General features: G+C 64.5%; 1 protein-coding gene across 1 annotated transcript; it reads left to right on the top strand.

The window, feature by feature from the left end:
- Positions 1–9644: 9644 nt before the first annotated feature.
- Positions 9645–11170, top strand: LOC122123797 (mastin-like). The gene is made up of 5 exons (XM_042698284.1): positions 9645–9774; positions 9871–10039; positions 10141–10415; positions 10489–10643; positions 10946–11170. The coding sequence occupies exons 1-5, from the start codon at positions 9714–9716 to the stop codon at positions 11114–11116; spliced, it is 831 nt and encodes a 276-aa protein (XP_042554218.1). The 5' UTR covers positions 9645–9713; the 3' UTR covers positions 11117–11170.
- Positions 11171–16885: the final 5715 nt, after the last annotated feature.

Here is a 16885-nt window from a genome sequence, read left to right on the forward strand (position 1 = left end):
CCGCCGCGCGCAGCCCCGAGCGCAGGACCCCGGGCGGGCGGGGCGGGGCCTCGGCCGGGCTGCCCGCCGCGCGCCTGCCCCGCGCGCCGCCGCCGCCGCCCCGGGCCCGGCCCCGCCCCGCCCGGCCCGGGGCCCCGCGCCGCCCGCACCCCGTCGCCGCGGGCCCGGCGCCCGGGTCCGCCCGGGGAGCCCGGGCCGGCGGCGTCTCTGCAGGCAGGCGGCGCTCTGGACGCCCGCACCCTTAAAGGAGCCGCGGCCTCGGCGAGAGGGAGCGTCTGCAAACTCCCCTTCGGGGCGCGCGCCTCCACTCGAGGACACGGCGGCCCGCCGAGCCGGGCGGCGCCAGCCGAGATCCCCAAGGGCGGCCCGGATGCCTGGCGGGCACCTGTCCTGGCACAGGTCCCGGAGGTCTCCTCGGGGTCAGGGCCCAGGCCTGGGGGACGAAGCCCGCTGAGGCCTAAGGAGCCCCCGAAGCGACGCAGGATGGAGACCGCGCTCGGAGCGCGGCGCTCTGTGAAAGCCCCTGCAATTGGCCGGCTCGGGGACCGGGGCGGGGCGTCCTTCGAATTCTCCCAATGAGCTGGCTCCACAGAGAGGGCCGAACGCGCGCCTGACCGACGGGAGGGAAAGTGTGGACGCTCCCTAACCCGGGGACCGGCCCGGCCGGGAGAGGAGGGCGGGCGGCCCGGAGGGGGGGGGAGGGCGGGCGGCCGGGGGAGGGGGGCGGGCGGCCGGGGGAGGGGGGCGGGCGGCCGGGGGGGGGGGAGGGCGGCGGGCGGCCGGGGGAGGGGGGCGGGCGGCCGGGGGGGGGAGGGCGGGCGGCCGGGGGAGGGGGGCGGGCGGCCGGGGGAGGGGGGCGGGCGGCCGGGGGGGGGGAGGGCGGCGGGCGGCCGGGGGAGGGGGGCGGGCGGCCGGGGGGGGGGGGCGGGCGGCCGGGGGGGAGGGCGGGCGGCCGGGGGTGGCCCTCCCCTCCGCGCCGGACGCCCCCGCGCACGCCCTCCCGCCGCGGGCCCCGCAGCCCGCGCCCCCGCCGGCCCCGGGACCCCCGCACCGACGGCACCGACGGCCGGGCCGCTGCTTGCCAGCCCTGCGTGTGCGGGACGGGGTCCGCCAGCCCCCCGAGTCCGCTCTGGGGAACAGGGGTGGGCGATCGCGGGTGCGGGCGGCCCTGGAGCGGTGCAGGGGCAGCGGGAGTGGCGGCCTTATCTACCCGTCCGTCCAGCCATCCAGCCATCATCCCTCCCCCTCCATCCATCATCCTCCCCTCCATCCATCCATCTGCCTATCCATCCATCCATCATCCTCCCATCCTTCCATCTGCCCATCCATCCATCCATCCATCTGCCCATCCATCCATCCATCATCCTCCCATCCATCCATCCATCTGCCCATCCATCCATCCATCTGCCCATCCATCCATCCATCATCCTCCCATCCATCCATCCATCTGCCCATCCATCCATTCATCCATCCATCTGCCCATCCATCCATCCATCATCCTCCCATCCTTCCCTCTGCCCATCCATCCATCCATCCATCCATCTGCCCATCCATCCATCCATCCATCCATCATCCTCCCATCCATCCATCTGCCCATCCATCCATCCATCCATCCACCCATCCTTCCATCCATCCATCCACCCATCCTTCCATCCATCATCCTCCCATCCATCCATCCATCATCCTCCCATCCTTCCATCTGCCCATCCATCCATCCTTCCATCTGCCCATCCATCCATCCATCCATCTGCCCATCCATCCATCCATCATCCTCCCATCCTTTCCTCTGCCCATCCATCCATCCATCCATCCATCATCCTCCCATCCATCCATCCAGCTGCCCATCCATCCATCCATCATCCTCCCATCCTTCCATCTGCCCATCCATCCATCCATCCATCCATCCATCTGCCCATCCATCCATCCATCCATCCACCCATCCATCCATCTGCCCATCCATCCATCCATCATCCTCCCATCCATCCATCCATCTGCCCATCCATCCATCCATCATCCTCCCATCCTTCCATCCATCATCCTCCCATCCTTCCCTCTGCCCATCTATCCATCCATCCATCTGCCCATCCATCCATCCATCATCCTCCCATCCTTCCATCCATCATCCTCCCATCCTTCCATCTGCCCATCCATCCATCCATCCATCCATCTGCCCATCCATCCATCCATCATCCTCCCATCCTTCCCTCTGCCCATCCATCCATCCATCCATCCATCTGCCCATCCATCCATCCATCCATCCACCCATCCTTCCATCCATCCATCCACCCATCCTTCCATCCATCATCCTTCCATCCATCCATCCATCATCCTCCCATCCTTCCATCTGCCCATCCATCCATCCATTCATCCATCTGCCTATCTATCCATTCATCCATCCTTCCATCCAGCCATCCATCTATCATCCTCCCATCCATCTGCCCATCCATCCATCCTCCCACCTATCCATCCATCCACTCCTCCATCCATCCTTCCATCCATCCTCCAATCTAACCATCCATCCCTCCATCTATCCTCCCATCCATCCATCCATCCATCTGCCCATCCATCCATCTAACCATCAATCCATCCATCCTCCCATCCCTCCATCCATCTGCCCATCCATCCATCCATCCTTCCATCCGTCCATCCTTCCATCCATCCATTGGTCCATTCTCTCTTTTCTGCTTACTCTAGCTGTCTTCCTCCTTCCCCTCACCCTCCTCTCTCCCTTCAGCTTCCTTCCTCCATCTCTCCCCCTGACCCACTGTTATCCACAGGTTGTCTGGAAGACCAGATCTCTGGGCCTGTGACTCTGAGTGGCTCTGGGAATCTGCATTTCTAGCTAGCACCACAGTTGAGCCTGGTTTTGGCTCCAGGTGATGGGGCTTTCTGGAGGAAAGGCTGGCTAGGCTTGAGGGTGGCTTGAAGGTATCATGGAAGATGTACATTGGGAAGGCAGACTTGGTGTATGCGTAGGGAGGGTGTGATCTGATTTCAGGGGAAGACTGGAGCAGAAACAAAATGGGGCCTGTTCTCCACTCAGTGTGGTCCATGGTGGAGGAGAGACACTTGTCCTCAGTTCCCAGGTGTGCTGCTGAGTTCCAGCCAGCACTAACAATTTCCCTTGCGGTGCGTCGTGTGCAGAGGATACGGAGATTGGCAGGCGCGAGAGAGTATTATCTGGAGGATGGATTAGGAAGGTGGGCTCTCTCCAATCCCAGACTTCCAGCCCCAAAGTCTTCCATGAGCAGCCTGCTCCCCTGCACACATGCTCAGAAGACAGGAGAACTAGACTCCAGTGGGGCCCAAGCACTGGGAGGGGCAGGAGCGTCATGCAGAATCCCTGACAATAAAGTAGGAAGGATTTGGGGTGCTGTGTCTACATGTTTTCCAGTCCTACTGGAAGAGAGGCGCGTGGCTTCCCCGGGCGGCCCTCCTCGGGCCTGCAGGGGTCAGGCTGCTCACACACACAGGACTGTGAGCAGACGCCACTGCTCCTGGGGCTGGGCTCAACAAGGAGGCGCTTTCGGTAGAATGAAGGTGGGTGGGGCCCGGCCCCAGAGACTCAAGCTTGTAGTAATCCCAGCTGCTCTGAAGGCTAAGGCTTGAGGATGACCTTCGAAGCCAGCCCAGCAGGAAAAGTCTGAGACTTTTTTTTGGTCTGTCATGGGGCTTGTACACACACGCGCGCACACACACACACACACCACTGAATAATGAAGTTGGACCTTTACCTCAGGCCTGCTATAAGAACTCCCCAAAAGTGTACTCAAGATCTAAACACTATAAAACTCCTGGCAAATGTGAAACACAGACAACATAGACAAAAATAGATTAACTGGACTTCATTAAAAAGGAAGACTCTAAAACCAGGCAGAAGGCCACCCCAGAATGAAAGTCTTGGCAGAGTCCATACCTACAACATAAAGAACGGAACAATGCCGCCCCTGTCCCCAGCCCAGCCTCCTCCCTGCACTGAGGCCACACCCCTGACTTTGAGGGCCTCCCGCCCCGATCCCCAAGGTGCCCTTCTCCCCTCCTGCTCTGCCCAGCCGGGGTTCCTGGCACACACCCTCCCTGGAGTCTCTCCCCCCTGTCCCGGCAAGCTGTTTCTAGCATCCCAGGCGGGGAGTTTGGGCAGCTCCAAGATGTGATTTCCCCCCTCCGCCCAGGCCAGGGCAGGTGCTCTGGTCATACTTGCTGGGCTCAGGCCAGTGGATGGACAGGGAGTAGGCAAAGTCCAGAATGGCCCCTGGACAATGGCCTGGGCTTTGCTTGTTTATTTGTGTCCCGCATGCCCATTGCTGTCCAGGCTGGTGCCTGCAAACCCAGCGTCTCAGAAGGTGAGGCCTGGGGCCGGGGGCTGGAGATCCCATCTCCCCCAATGGCTGCGTTGGGTGGTGTGTGCTGTGCCCACGACCCAGTGGTAGAGCACTCTGCAAGCAGCCAGAGTTCAGACCCCGGTACCACCACCACCACCCAAGCAGGAAATGATCTGGGAGGCGCTGGAGTCCAGGGGGGCCAGCTGGGCAGAAGCCCAAGGGAGGTCACGCGGCTGCTCTCCTGGCTGATTCACCGGGGATGGTGGAGTCGGCACCGCGGGCCCCACGCCAGCGCCTGCCTCTCTGCCACCCTCTGGTGGCCGAGGTGGGAATGTGGAAGCTTTGGGAAAAAAACAGCCAGGTGAGACTGAGCCAAGTGTGAGTCCCAGGGGACTCCCGCACCGGGGTTCTGGGCCCAGGGCTGCGTCCCCACGGCCTGCTGTACATTAAGCGTATCATTTTAAAGGTCTGGGCTTTTTTTGTGTGTATTAGGGTTTGAAATCAGGACATCTCACTGTTGGAAAAATGATCTACCACTTGAGCTATGCCTCTGCATACTTTTTTTTTGTCGGTCGTGGGGCCTGAACTCTGGGCCTGGGCGCTGTCCCTCAGCTCTTCAGCTCAAGGCCAGCGCTCTACCACTTGAGCCACAACGCCACTTCTGTTTTTTTTTCTTTTTGCTTATGTGGTGCTGAGGAATCGAACCCAGGGCCTCAGGCATGCAAGGCAAGCGCTCTACCACTGAGCCACCTTCCCAGCCCCCCTTTCAGAGTCTTATCTAAGCCTCCCAGACAGGTGCCTCTGTTCTACCCTTACCTTGAATGCAGGTTTCCTCTGATAAACATTCCAGGTCTATTTATCCAAACCTATTCCTTCAGGTCAGTTAAAAATACTTCCTTGTTGATTTGCATCCTGTAAGGTCGGCTCCTGGATGGCCAGCAGACTCCACCCTCCTCGCAGCAAAGTCTCCACCCAGTACCTGCGTTACCTAGGCAACAGGCACACCTGGAAGAGGTCACATCTGCATCCGCTGAGGTCACGCCTGAATTTGATGTGGCCACACCTTTCTCTGCCCATACCCTAGATAAGGCCCAGCCCAGGCCCAGACGCGCTCTGGCTGTTCTTTTCTAGCTCTCTCTCAGCTCTTTTCTAGCTCTTTTCTCTCTCTTTCCCAGCTCTCTCTCCTTCCCTGGCCTTTCCCAGCCGCGTGGAGTGCCAACCTTGCCTAGTCCCAGCAGGTCTACTGAATAAACCTACCCCTTGCCTGAATACCACGTGCGTGCTGCTGTTCTTACTCGGCTACCTCTTTTTAAAAACCTAACACATCACAGTTGCATTGGAAGTATCTGATACAACGCGCATCATTTTTCTGACCCAACCTTGTTGTTAGTTTAGCTAATGCACTGCACTTCGTTGACTGGATACAACGTGGCTCATTTTGGTTTTTAAATTTCTTTGTCTTTGGAGAGGAAATATTCTCCCTATTCTGCCTGGCTTGGCCTGAACTTCCTGCCTCCTCCATCTTATTACAGGTGTGTGTCACACCTGGCAGCATGGAGTACAAACCAGTTCCCGTAAAGACGGGCGCACGCCTGTCATCCCAGCTACTCAGGAGGCTGAGATCTGAGGATCGCGGTTCAAAGCCAGCCCGGGCAGGAGAGCCCGGGAGACTCTTCTCTCCCATAAACCACCAGAAAACTGGAAGTGGCGCTGTGGCTCAAGCGGTAGAGCGCTCACCTGGAGCTGAAGAGCTGAGGGACAGCGCCCAGGCCCAGAGTTCAAGCCCCACCTAAAAAAAAAAAAAAAGAACAATAAAAAAAACAGAAGACAGACTCCAGCTCTCATCCATGTACCACACCCCGGCCTGGCCCTCACCCCACACCCGGCCCTCACCCCACACCTGGCCTGGCCCTCACCCCACACCCGGCCCTCACCCCACACCCGGCCCGGCCCTCACCCCACACCCGGCCCTCACCCCACACCCAGCCCGGCCCTCACCCCACACCCGGCCCTCACCCCACACCCGGCCCTCACCCCACACCCAGCCCGGCCCTCACCCCACACCCAGCCTGGCCCTCACCCCACACCCAGCCTGGCCCTCACCCCACACCCGGCCTGGCCCTCACCCCACACCCGGCCCTCACCCCACACCCGGCCTGGCCCTCACCCCACACCCCGCCCTCACCCCACACCCCCCCGGCCCTCACCCCACACCCAGCCTGGCCCTCACCCCACACCCGGCCTGGCCCTCACCCCACACCCGGCCCTCACCCCACACCTGGCCTGGCCCTCACCCCACACCCGGCCCTCACCCCACACCCGGCCCTCACCCCACACCCCCCGGCCCTCACCCCACACCCCGGCCCTCACCCCACACCCTGGCCCCGGCCCTCACCCCACACCCAGCCCGGCCCTCACCCCACACCCTGGCCCTGGCCCTCACTCCACACCCCGGCCCTCACTCCACACCCCGGCCCTCACCCCACACCCCACGGCCCTCACCCCACACCCCACGGCCCTCACCCCACACCCCACGGCCCTCACCCCACACCCCACACCCGGCCCCGGCCCTCACCCCCCGGCCCCGGCCCTCACCCCCCAGCCCCGGCCCTGGCTCTCTCCAGAGCCCTCGTGCTCTTGTACTCTGGGGGGAGCTGATTGCGAGACAGCTGGGCTGGGAGTGGCACCTGGGGGCAGTGTGTGTGTGCGTGTGTGTGCGTGTGTGTGTGTGCATGTACGCGTGTGAGCGTGTGAGCGCGCGCGTGTGTGTGCACGTGTGTGCGTGCGTGTGCGCGTGTGAGTGGGCGTGCATGTGCGCGCGTGAGTGTGCGTGTGTGCGTGTGCGTGTGCGTGCACGTGCACGTGTGTGTGTGCGTGTATGTGCGTGTGTATGCTTGTGTATGTGCATGCATGTGCATGCATGTGCATGCATGTGCATGTGTGTGCGCATGCGTGTGCGCGCGTGTGCATGTGTGTGCGCGCACATGCATTTCTGTGCATGCATGTGTGCATGTGTATGTGTGCGTGCATGTGTGTGCATGTGTGCGTGCATGTGTGTGCATGTGTGTGCGCATGTGCATTTCTGTGCATGCATGTGTGCGTGTGCGTGTGTGCGTGCATGTGTGTGCATGTGTGTGTGCATGTGTGTGCATGTGTGCGCGCACGCGTGTGTGCATGTCTGTGGATGCATGTGTGTGCGTGCGTGTGTGCATGTGTGTGAGTGTGCGTGTGCGTGTGTGCATGTGTGTGCATGTGCATGTGTGTGTGTGTGCGTGCTTGTGCATGTGCACGCGCGCGGGGAGGGAGCAGGTGCCGGGAAGCTTGCTTCTGCTGTGGGTCCTGGGTTTGGGTTTGTGGGGAACTTTGGGGACCTCACGCAGGTCTGCCCACCAGCCCCCCAATTGCTTGGCCTCCCAGGAATCCCATCCCCCCAGCTTCCAGAGTGGCCAGGCGGGGATGGGGTGCCCAGCCCTCCCTGGGAGCTGCAGGACAGGCAGCGGCTAGGGGTGCCACCCTGCCCAGCGCCGGTGCCCGCTGCGGGCTGCGGGAGAGTGGGCTCGGCCAGCACTGGCCTCCAGCTCCCTGTCCGCCTGCGGGGTCCGCCCGGCAGAAGGCCAGGTGGGGGACCTAGCCGTATTTCTGTCTGTCCGTTTGGATCAGCTCAGACTCAGCTGTGGGGATGAGCCCAGAATCTATAGCCACAGGGTGACAGGCTTCCAGACTGTGGGTCCCTGTGTGGGCACAGAATCTGCGGGTGTCCCTTGCTTGGGGCTGGGGGCCGCTCTTCGGTACCGGAGGCCTGCAGGGAAGACGGCCTGGCGGGAGGGGTGATGTGGTGACCACCCGAGGCTGTTGCCATGGTGATCATCAGCCGGGCCGGCAGGGAAGCCGGCCCTCTGCGGATGGACGCAGGGCCGCCAGCGTCTCTGTCTTCCCGTGTCCAGGTGTCCCTCGGGTCTGCCGCACCCGCGCTGTGGTCTCCCTGCGGGGCTGAGGCTCGAGGCTCAGCTCTGATGTAACAGGGGCCTGGGTGCGGGACTGAGCTGGCGGTTGGGCAATGCCCAGTCCACTGCCTAATCTCATCCTGCAACACCCTGTGGGAGGCAGAAGCAAGCTCTGGCAGCCTTGTGGTCAGTGGAGAGTGAATCTCCAGGGGGAAACTGAGGCTCCGACACAAAGGCGTGATGGCTGAAGGGGGCTGGAGCGGGGGCCCCAGAGGCCCCCAGCGCCCGGCCTGGTGTTGACGGCGTATGTGATATAGAAACAAACGTGGCCTGGTGGGGAATCGCCAGCACTTCTGACCCGGCCCAGCCAGAGAATGAAGCCAAGCGGAAGGACACAAGCCAGGCCCTGAGGCCCGTGGCGCACGCCTGTAACCCCAGCTGCGCCGGAGGCCGGCTCACGAGGCTGGTCTGGGCAAAAAGTCCACTAGATGCCACCTCCAAAAACACTGGCGAGGAGCTTTGGCTGGGGGTGAGGCTCAAGGGGCAGAATGCCAGCCGCGGGCTGAACAAAGCACACAGGCCCGAGTTCAAACCCCAGTACTTCCAACAAAAAAGAAGACCAATCAGGTACTGATCTCCACAGTCTGGGAACCTGACTGGAGGTGAAGGTGCCCCCTCCCCCTCCCCTCCCCCTCCCCTCCCCTCCCCCCCTCCCCCTCCCCCCATCCCCCTTCCCCTTCCCCTCCCCTCCCCTCCCCTCCCCCCTTCCCCTCCCTCCCCTCCCCTCCCCCCTCCCCCTCCCTCCCCTCCCCCCTCCCCCTCCCTCCCCTCCCCTCCCCCTCCCCTCCCCCCTCCCCCTCCCTCCCCTCCCCCCTCCCCCTCCCTCCCCTCCCCTCCCCCTCCCCTCCCCCTCCCCCCTCCCCCTCCTCCCTCCCTGCCCATCCCGGGCTGCAGGTGACTACCTTCCCTGGGCCTGTGTGTGTGTGTGTGTGTGCGCTCTTTTTTGGTGGTTCTGGGGTTTGAGGCTCCTTGCGGAGCGCGTGGCTGGTGCGGGCTGGAGAGCAGCAGGGAGACGGGCGCAGGGAGGAGGCGAGGGGGTCTGCGGGTTCATCACGCGGTGTCCTCCATGGTCTCAGGCTGAACCGTGGCGCCCGGGCCTCGTCTCCCGTCTCTGGCTTCCACTGCGGGCCAGGCGGTGAGGGCTGGGCCGCTGCTGCCCGCCGCACCCCGTCCGAATGCACTGACACCCCTCTCAGAGCCCCTGGGCCCCAAGGGCAGGAGACCCTGTGCTTGGCCACCCCCGTGCCCACATCCTGTGGGAGCAGCATAAATGGGGCTCGGTGGCGCCACAGCGCGGGGCCCGGACAGTGAAGTCACCCTGAGCTCCGCGCTCCAGCCCAGGCCGCCCGGAACCTGTGCCCTGAGCTCACGTCCACACCGCCCTGCCATGCTGTGGCTGCTGCTCCTCATCCTTCCCTGCCTGGGGGCCTCCGTACCCGGGACCCCCGGTGAGTCCTAACACCGCCAAGCCCCCGCCCCGCCCAGGTCTGCCCGCGCTGCCGGGGCTGTGCCGGACCCCCCTCCTCTCCTTCCACCCACCCCAGGCCCAGAGCGGCCGGGCATCGTCGGGGGCTGCCCCGTCGCGGCCAGGAGCTTCCCGTGGCAGGTGAGCCTGCGGTTCTACAGCATGCGGCAGCACCGGTGGCAGCACCAGTGCGGGGGCTCCCTCGTCCACCCGCGGTGGGTGCTGACCGCCGCCCACTGCCTGGAGCCGTGAGTGGGACCCGCCCGGTGGGGGGGGCCGGGTCTGGGGGCGTCGGGGGCTGGCCCCGGGGTGGCCCCCCCCCCTCCCTGAGGGCTCGGCGGCTTTCCAGGCAGGAGCTGGGGGCCTGCGCGTTCCGGGTGCAGGCGGGCGGGCTGAGGCTGTACGCGCCCGGCGAGGAGCTGAGCAGGGTGGTCCAGATCATCAGGCACCCCGAGTACAACAGCAGCCTGGGGGCGGCCGGGGGCGCCGACATCGCGCTGCTGAGACTGGAGGCCGACGTGCCGCGGGGCCGCGGGGTCCCCGTCTCCCTCCCCGCGGCCGCCCTGAGCATCCCCGCCAGGAAGATCTGCTGGGTGACCGGCTGGGGCGACCTCGGCTACCACAGTGGGTATCGGGTATCGGGTCACCCACCCCGCGCCCGCCCGCCCACCCCCCCACTCAACCCCCCTCCCCACAGGGCCGCTGCCGCCCCCCTACCACCTGCGGGAGGTGGCCGTGCCCGTGGTGGGGAACGGGGAGTGTGACCAGAGGTACCGCAACTCCTCCCGACACCGCCCGGCCATCAGGGATGACATGCTGTGTGCTGGGGACAAGGACCAGAACTCCTGCCAGGTGTGGCGTCCAGCCCCCTCCCCCGCCGGCCCCCTCCCCCGCCGGCCCCCTCCCCCGCCGGCCCCCTCCCCCGCCGGCCCCCCTCCCCCGCCAGCCCCCTCCCCCACCGGCCCCCTCCCCCGCCGGCCCCCTCCCCCGCCGGCCCCCCCACCCAGCCCCCTCCCCCGCCAGCCCCCCACCCAGCCCCCTCCCCCACCAGCCCCCTCACTGCCCAGCCCCCCGCCCCTGCCAGCTCCCCCGCCAGCCCCCTCCCCCGCCCGCCCTCCCTCTCCGGGGAGCACTGAGCCTGCCTCTCCCCGCAGGGTGACTCCGGGGGCCCCCTGGTCTGCAGGTGGAACTGCACGTGGGTGCAGGTGGGCGTGGTGAGCTGGGGCAGGTGCTGCGGGCTCCAAAACTTCCCCGGGGTCTACACCCGCGTGGCCAGCTACGTGCCCTGGATCCGCAGCTACGTGCCCTGGTTCTCTGGGCCCTGATGGGGCCAAGTGACAGAGACCCTGGCGTTCCGTGACCCCCTCCCGCCCTCCTCCAACCTCCTCCCAACCCCTCCCGCCCTCCCCCCAACCCCCTCCCGCCCCCTCCCCGCCCTCCCCCCAACCCCCTCCCACCCCTCCCGCCCTCCCCCCAACCCCCTCCCGCCCCCTCCCGCCCTCCCCCCAACCCCCTCCCCCACCCCTCCCGCCCCTCCCCCCAACCCCCTCCCGCCCCCTCCCGCCCTCCCCCCAACCCCCTCCCACCCCTCCCGCCCTCCCCCCAACCCCCTCCCGCCCCCCCTCCCGCCCTCCCCCAACCTCTTCCCGCTCCTATCCCAACCTCCCAACAACACCCCCCCCCCCCCTCCCCGCTCCAGGGCGGGAGGTGCCCTGACCCAGCCGGGCCAGAGTAGCTGCGGATGGAGTGGCGAGACCCAGCCCGCGAGGGCGCCGCCCGCCCGCCTTCCATTAAACCCGCCCTGACCCCGCCTCCTTGATCTCTGTGGAATTTTGTGCCCAGGACTGCGCGCACGCGGTGCTGAGCCGCAGGGGAGGGAGGCTGGCCGCAGCATGGGCGTCTCTGGCTGCAGTCTGGGGTCTGTGGACGCAGTGCTGGGCTCTCTGCTTCGGGGACGCGTCACGCAGCCGTGTCGGCCTGCCCAGCTCTGAGCCCCCCCCCCCCAGCGGCCGTTCAGATTCTAAAGGTCCCAGGCCGATTCCCAGGCCGGGGTTGGTGAAGGGAGGGGACGCGGGTCCTGGGCCGCCCGCGGGCTGGCCTCGCTGCCCTCTGGGGACCTCCGGCTTCCCGGCGGCTCTGAGCTCACACGCGCGTGCGGGCGTGAGGCGGCGGCCAGGGAGTCCGGGCCTGTTCAGGACCGTGTGAGCGGCAGGGCCAGCCCCGCGGGCCAGGCCCGGGCCCAGGCAGGCCGGGGTTGGGCCACGGGTTCAGGGGGCATGGGGGGATCACACAGGGAGGAGCTCCAGGTCTCCAGCCAACAAGGACCACAGAGTGCAAGATGCCGAGGAAAGGGAGAGTCACGGGGGGGGGGGGGGGGGGGTAGGGGGTGGAGCGGGGGGGGGGGGGGGGGGAGAGGGGGGGAGTATGCGGGACACCGGGCGGGACAGCAGGAAGTAAGGGCAAAAAGACCGGCGTTTACCACGGTGAGGAAGACCCCACAGGTGCACCAGGGCCTGGCTGCCGCCTGGAACGTGCCAGAAGACAGACTGTAACCCAAGCCCGAAACGGTGCGGCCTACATCGCAGGCCCATGAAACTGTTAGGATTAAAAAAAAAAACACATTAAAACCCACCGCTTGCCTTTCTCTGATTTCTTTTTATATTTTGTTAAAATTGTTATTATTAGCCAGGCGCCGGTGGCTCACGCCTGTCATCCTAGCTACTCAGGGGGCTGAGATCTGAGGATCACGGTTCAAAGCCAGCCCGTGCAGGAAAGTCCATGAGACTCTTATCTCCAATGAACTACCAGAAAACCAAAATGGCGCTGTGGCTCAAGTGGTAGAGCACTCGCCTTGAGCTGAAGAGCTGAGGGACAGCGCCCAGGCCCAGAGTTCAAGATCTACAACAAAAAAAAAATCTTATTATAAAGGTGTTATAGCCAGGTGTTGGTGGCTCATGCCTGTCATCCTAGCTATTCAAGAGGCTTAGATCTGAGGATCATGTTTCAAAGCCAGCCTGGGCAGGAAAGTCCAGGAGACTCTTATCTCCAGTTAGCCAGAAAACTGGAAGTGGCAGTGGGTTTGCAGTGACATAAGTCAGGTCATGAGAACATTTCTTTTTTTGTTGGTCATGGGATTTGAACTCCGTGCCTGGGCGCTGTCCCAGAGCTCTTCAGCTCAAGGCTAGCGCTCTACCATTTTGAGCCACAGTGCCACTTCCAGTTTTCTAGTGGTCCATTGGAGATCAGAGTCTCATGGACTTTCCTGAAGGGGTTGGCTTTGAACTGCAATCCTCAGATCTCAGCCTCCTGAGTAGCTAGGATGACAGGCGTGAGCCACCAACTCTCTTGCAAGAGGACATTTCTTTCTTTCTTTCTTTCCTTTCTTTCTTTTCTCACTTTTTGGGGGGGTCCAATCGTGGGGCCTGAACTCTGGGCCTGGGCGCTGTCCCTCAGCTTTTCAGCTCAAGGCTAGCGCTCTACCACTTGAGCCACAGCACCACTTCCGGCTTTTTTCTTTTTGCTTATGTGGTGCTGAGGAATCGAACCCAGACCCTCAGGCATGCAAGGCAAGGGCTCTACCACAGAGCCACCTTCCCAGCCCCAAGAGGCCATTTCTTTTTGGACATTTCTTTTAAAGTTGAGAAACCAGACCCTAGTCTCTGGAGAAGCCCGTCTACCACCCGCATCCACCAATGGTGCCCCTCCCCTCCTGGGGACACGGGGGTCTTCCAGCAGCCCACCTCCTGGAAGTGGCGTCTGCAGATGTACTGGAGTGGGTGCTGACTTTGGGGAGTTGGGGGGCGGGGGTGCCGTGGTGGGTGGGACTTCCTGGCTCATGCAGGACCATGGGAGCCGGCTCAGCTCATAGGAAGGGACGAGGCTCTGCCAGCACCAGGACACCTAGAGAGGGCAGAGGGGCAGGAAGAGGGTGTGCGAGGCTCAGCCGGCATGGCTCCAGGCCATGCGGGAGCTGGCTGTGCCCCTGTGATCCTGCGTCCCGGGCCTCCCCACGGAGGAGCAGGGCTGGGAGGGCCGGCCCGCCGTGGGTGGGTGCCCGCCAGGAGTGCTCCGGTGCCCGGCGCCCTCCCACCTCCACGGGTGTTTCTGGCCCTTGGTTGCCTGGGGGCCGCTGTGCCTCTCGCCCCAGCCGGGCTGACCTGTGGGCAGCGTAGGGCTTCCCGACCCCAGGGACTGGAGTGAGGGTCTCGGTCAAGAACATGACAAGCGGCCCATCAGCTCGGGGGCCATGTCCACCCGTGGGTGCTGGCTGCTGCCCGCTCGGTCGGTACCAAGAGTACAGACCTGGCTGCCTCACAGCAGGACGTGCAGTGTGGAGCCAGTGGGGGTCTGCGCTGGGGAGGCCAGGCCTGGGGAGAACCGGAGGCCAGGCCTGGGAGGACCCGGCTGGAGGGGGGAAGCCAGGCCCGGGAGGACCCGGCTGGAGGGGGAAGCCAGGCCCGGGAGGACCCGGCTGGAGGGGGAGGCCAGGCCCGGGAGGACCCGGCTGGAGGGGGGAAGCCAGGCCCGGGAGGACCCGGCTGGAGGGGGAGGCCAGGCCCGGGAGGACCCGGCTGGAGGGGGAGGCCAGGCCCGGGAGGACCCGGCTGGAGGGGGAGGCCAGGCCTGGGGAGGACCGGAGGCCTGGCCTGGGAGGACCAGGCTGGAGGGGGGAAGCCAGGCCCGGGAGGACCCGGCTGGAGGGGGGAAGCCAGGCCTGGGAGGACCCGGCTGGAGGGGGAAGCCAGGCCCGGGAGGACCCGGCTGGAGGGGGGGAGGCCAGGCCCTGGAGGACCCGGCTGAAGGGGGGAAGCCAGGCCCGGGAGGACCCGGCTGGAGGGGGAAGCCAGGCCCGGGAGGACCCGGCTGGAGGGGGGAGGCCAGGCCCGGGGAGGACCCGGCTGGAGGAGGGAGGCCAGGCCTGGGAAGACCCGGCTGGAGGGGGGAAGCCAGGCCCGGGAGGACCCGGCTGGAGGGGGAGGCCAGGCCCGGGAGGACCCGGCTGGAGGGGGGAGGCCGGCCCAGGGAGGACCCAGCTGGAGGGGGAGGCCGGCCCAGGGAGGACCCGGCTGGAGGGGGAGGCCGGGCCCGGGAGGACCCGGCTGGAGGGGGAGGCCGGGCCCGGGAGGACCCGGCTGGAGGGGGAGGCCGGGCCCGGGAGGACCCGGCTGGAGGGGGAGGCCGGGCCCGGGAGGACCGCTGATGGGGCTCTGGGAACAGGGGCTGCAGCTCCACTGATCCCGAGGGCTGGGGGAGTCCCCACTCGGCCAGGCAGCCCCGGAATCTGCGGCTCCTCTCTGCAGCTTGTGCTCCTGGGCCTCCCTGAGGCGGTGGTTTGTGCTGACTGGAATTGGCTGTGGGGAGTCTGGGGCCCCCAGAGCCCCGCGGGCGCGGGGCAGACCTGCGTGTGTGCGGGCGCTCTCCTCCGTGTGCACACGTGTCATGGCGGCACGCACGTGCGTGTGTGATACCTGTGTCTGCATGTGCTCACGGCGCCCGTGTGCATGAGCGGGAGAGGGTGTGCGCGTGCAGGAGCATGTGTGTGCACGCGTGTGTCCCCTCCGTTGCCTCAGCAGACATGGAGGCCCCACGGCCTCTGCTCCCAGGTCCTCTCCCAGGGATCCGGTCCTCCTGCCCAGGCCTGCTGAGGCCCCGGCAGGCGGAAGGCACCGCAGGGGAGCCGGGGAAAGCCTGCCTGGTGCCAACATTTCACCACACCAACGAGACGCCGCCCGGCCCCAGATCTCCAGAGATGAGAAGGCACCCGATCTTTTGGCTGATAAATCCTCCCCTGATCGAGATAAAACTCTTGATAAAATTGGGGGTCTTCTTACAAAAACCACAGCAAACGTCCCCGGTAACGGTGAAAGGTAAGATCCTCCTCCTCCTCCTCCCCTCTCCCCTCCTTCCTCCTCCTCCTCCTCCTCCTCCTCCTCCTCCTCCTCCTCCTCCAAGTGAGGGCAGGTGGACAGGGATGGCCGCTTCCCTGCCTGCCAGCTCCCTGCAGACCACCCCAGGGGTCAGGGAACTACTAGATAAGGTATAAGGATTGGAAAGGCAGTGACAGCTCCAGGGCTGGTAGCTAATGCCTGTAATCCTAGCCTCTGCCTTTGAACCCTGATCCTCAGATCTAAGCCAGGACTACAGGTGCGAGCTGCTGGCATCTGCTCTGTCTTTGCCTTCCTGGGCACTCAGTTTGGAGGGGGAGGAGACGTGTGGCGGGATTTGAACTGTGGAGCTGGCTGTGTCACGGGAGAAGTGGAAGGCACAGGGAAGGGGGTCCCTGACCTCCGTAGCCGAGCCACGGTGCCGAGACCCACCGCCCGGGACTGTGTGGGAGCCATCATGCCCTCGGGCATCTCCCCAGAGTTCTGACCCCTCCCTCTCCATCTCCATCTCCCACCAACGCTGGGTAGGGGGATGGGGAGCTTATACGAACCGTACATTCTTCTCTATAACCAGAGATATTTACATTATTATTTTATTTATTTTTTGTCGGTGGTGGGGCTTGAACTCAGGGCCTGGGCGCTGTCCCTCAGCTCTTCAGCTCAAGGCTAGTGCTCTACCACTGGAGCCACAGCGCCATTTCCGGCTTTTTCTGCTGATGTGGTGCTGAGGAATCGAACCCAGGGCCTCATGCTTGCAAGGCAAGCGCTCTACCACTGAGCCACCTTCCCAGCCCTACATTATTCTTACAATAAAAGCTATCTCTGTCAGGTGCTGGTGTCTCACACCTGGGATCATAGCTACTCCGGAGGCTGAGATCTGAGGATCACAGTTTGAAGACAGTCCAGGCAGGAAAGTCTGTGAGACTTTTTTTTTTTTTTTTTTCCCCTGGTCCTGGGGCCTGAACTCAGGGTCTGGGCACTGTTCCTCAGCCTCTCTGTGGTTAAGGCGAGGGCTTTACCACTTTGAGCCACAAGACTACTTCTGGCTTTTTCTGAGTGGTTTATTAGAGATAAGAGTCTCTCAGACTTTCCTGCCCTTGGTTGACTTTGAACTATGATCCTCAGATCTCAGCCTCCGGAGTAGCTAGGATTATGGCGTGAGCCACTGGCACCCGGCTCTGTGAGATTCTTACCTCCAATTAATCACCA

The sequence above is a fragment of the Dipodomys spectabilis genome, unplaced genomic scaffold (genome assembly GCF_019054845.1).
Source record: "Dipodomys spectabilis isolate Male_0828 unplaced genomic scaffold, ASM1905484v1 ptg000231l, whole genome shotgun sequence".
NCBI classification, from domain to species: Eukaryota; Metazoa; Chordata; class Mammalia; order Rodentia; family Heteromyidae; genus Dipodomys; species Dipodomys spectabilis.

Excerpts from the sequence above, each read along its gene's own strand:
- LOC122123797 (XM_042698284.1), top strand. The coding sequence starts at position 9,714 with ATGCTGTGGCTGCTGCTCCTCATCCTTCCCTGCCTGGGGGCCTCCGTA. Across the intron at positions 9,775-9,870 it reads CTCCGTACCCGGGACCCCCG|GCCCAGAGCGGCCGGGCATC; the intron begins GTGAGTCCTAAC and ends CACCCACCCCAG. Across the intron at positions 10,040-10,140 it reads GCCGCCCACTGCCTGGAGCC|GCAGGAGCTGGGGGCCTGCG; the intron begins GTGAGTGGGACC and ends GCGGCTTTCCAG.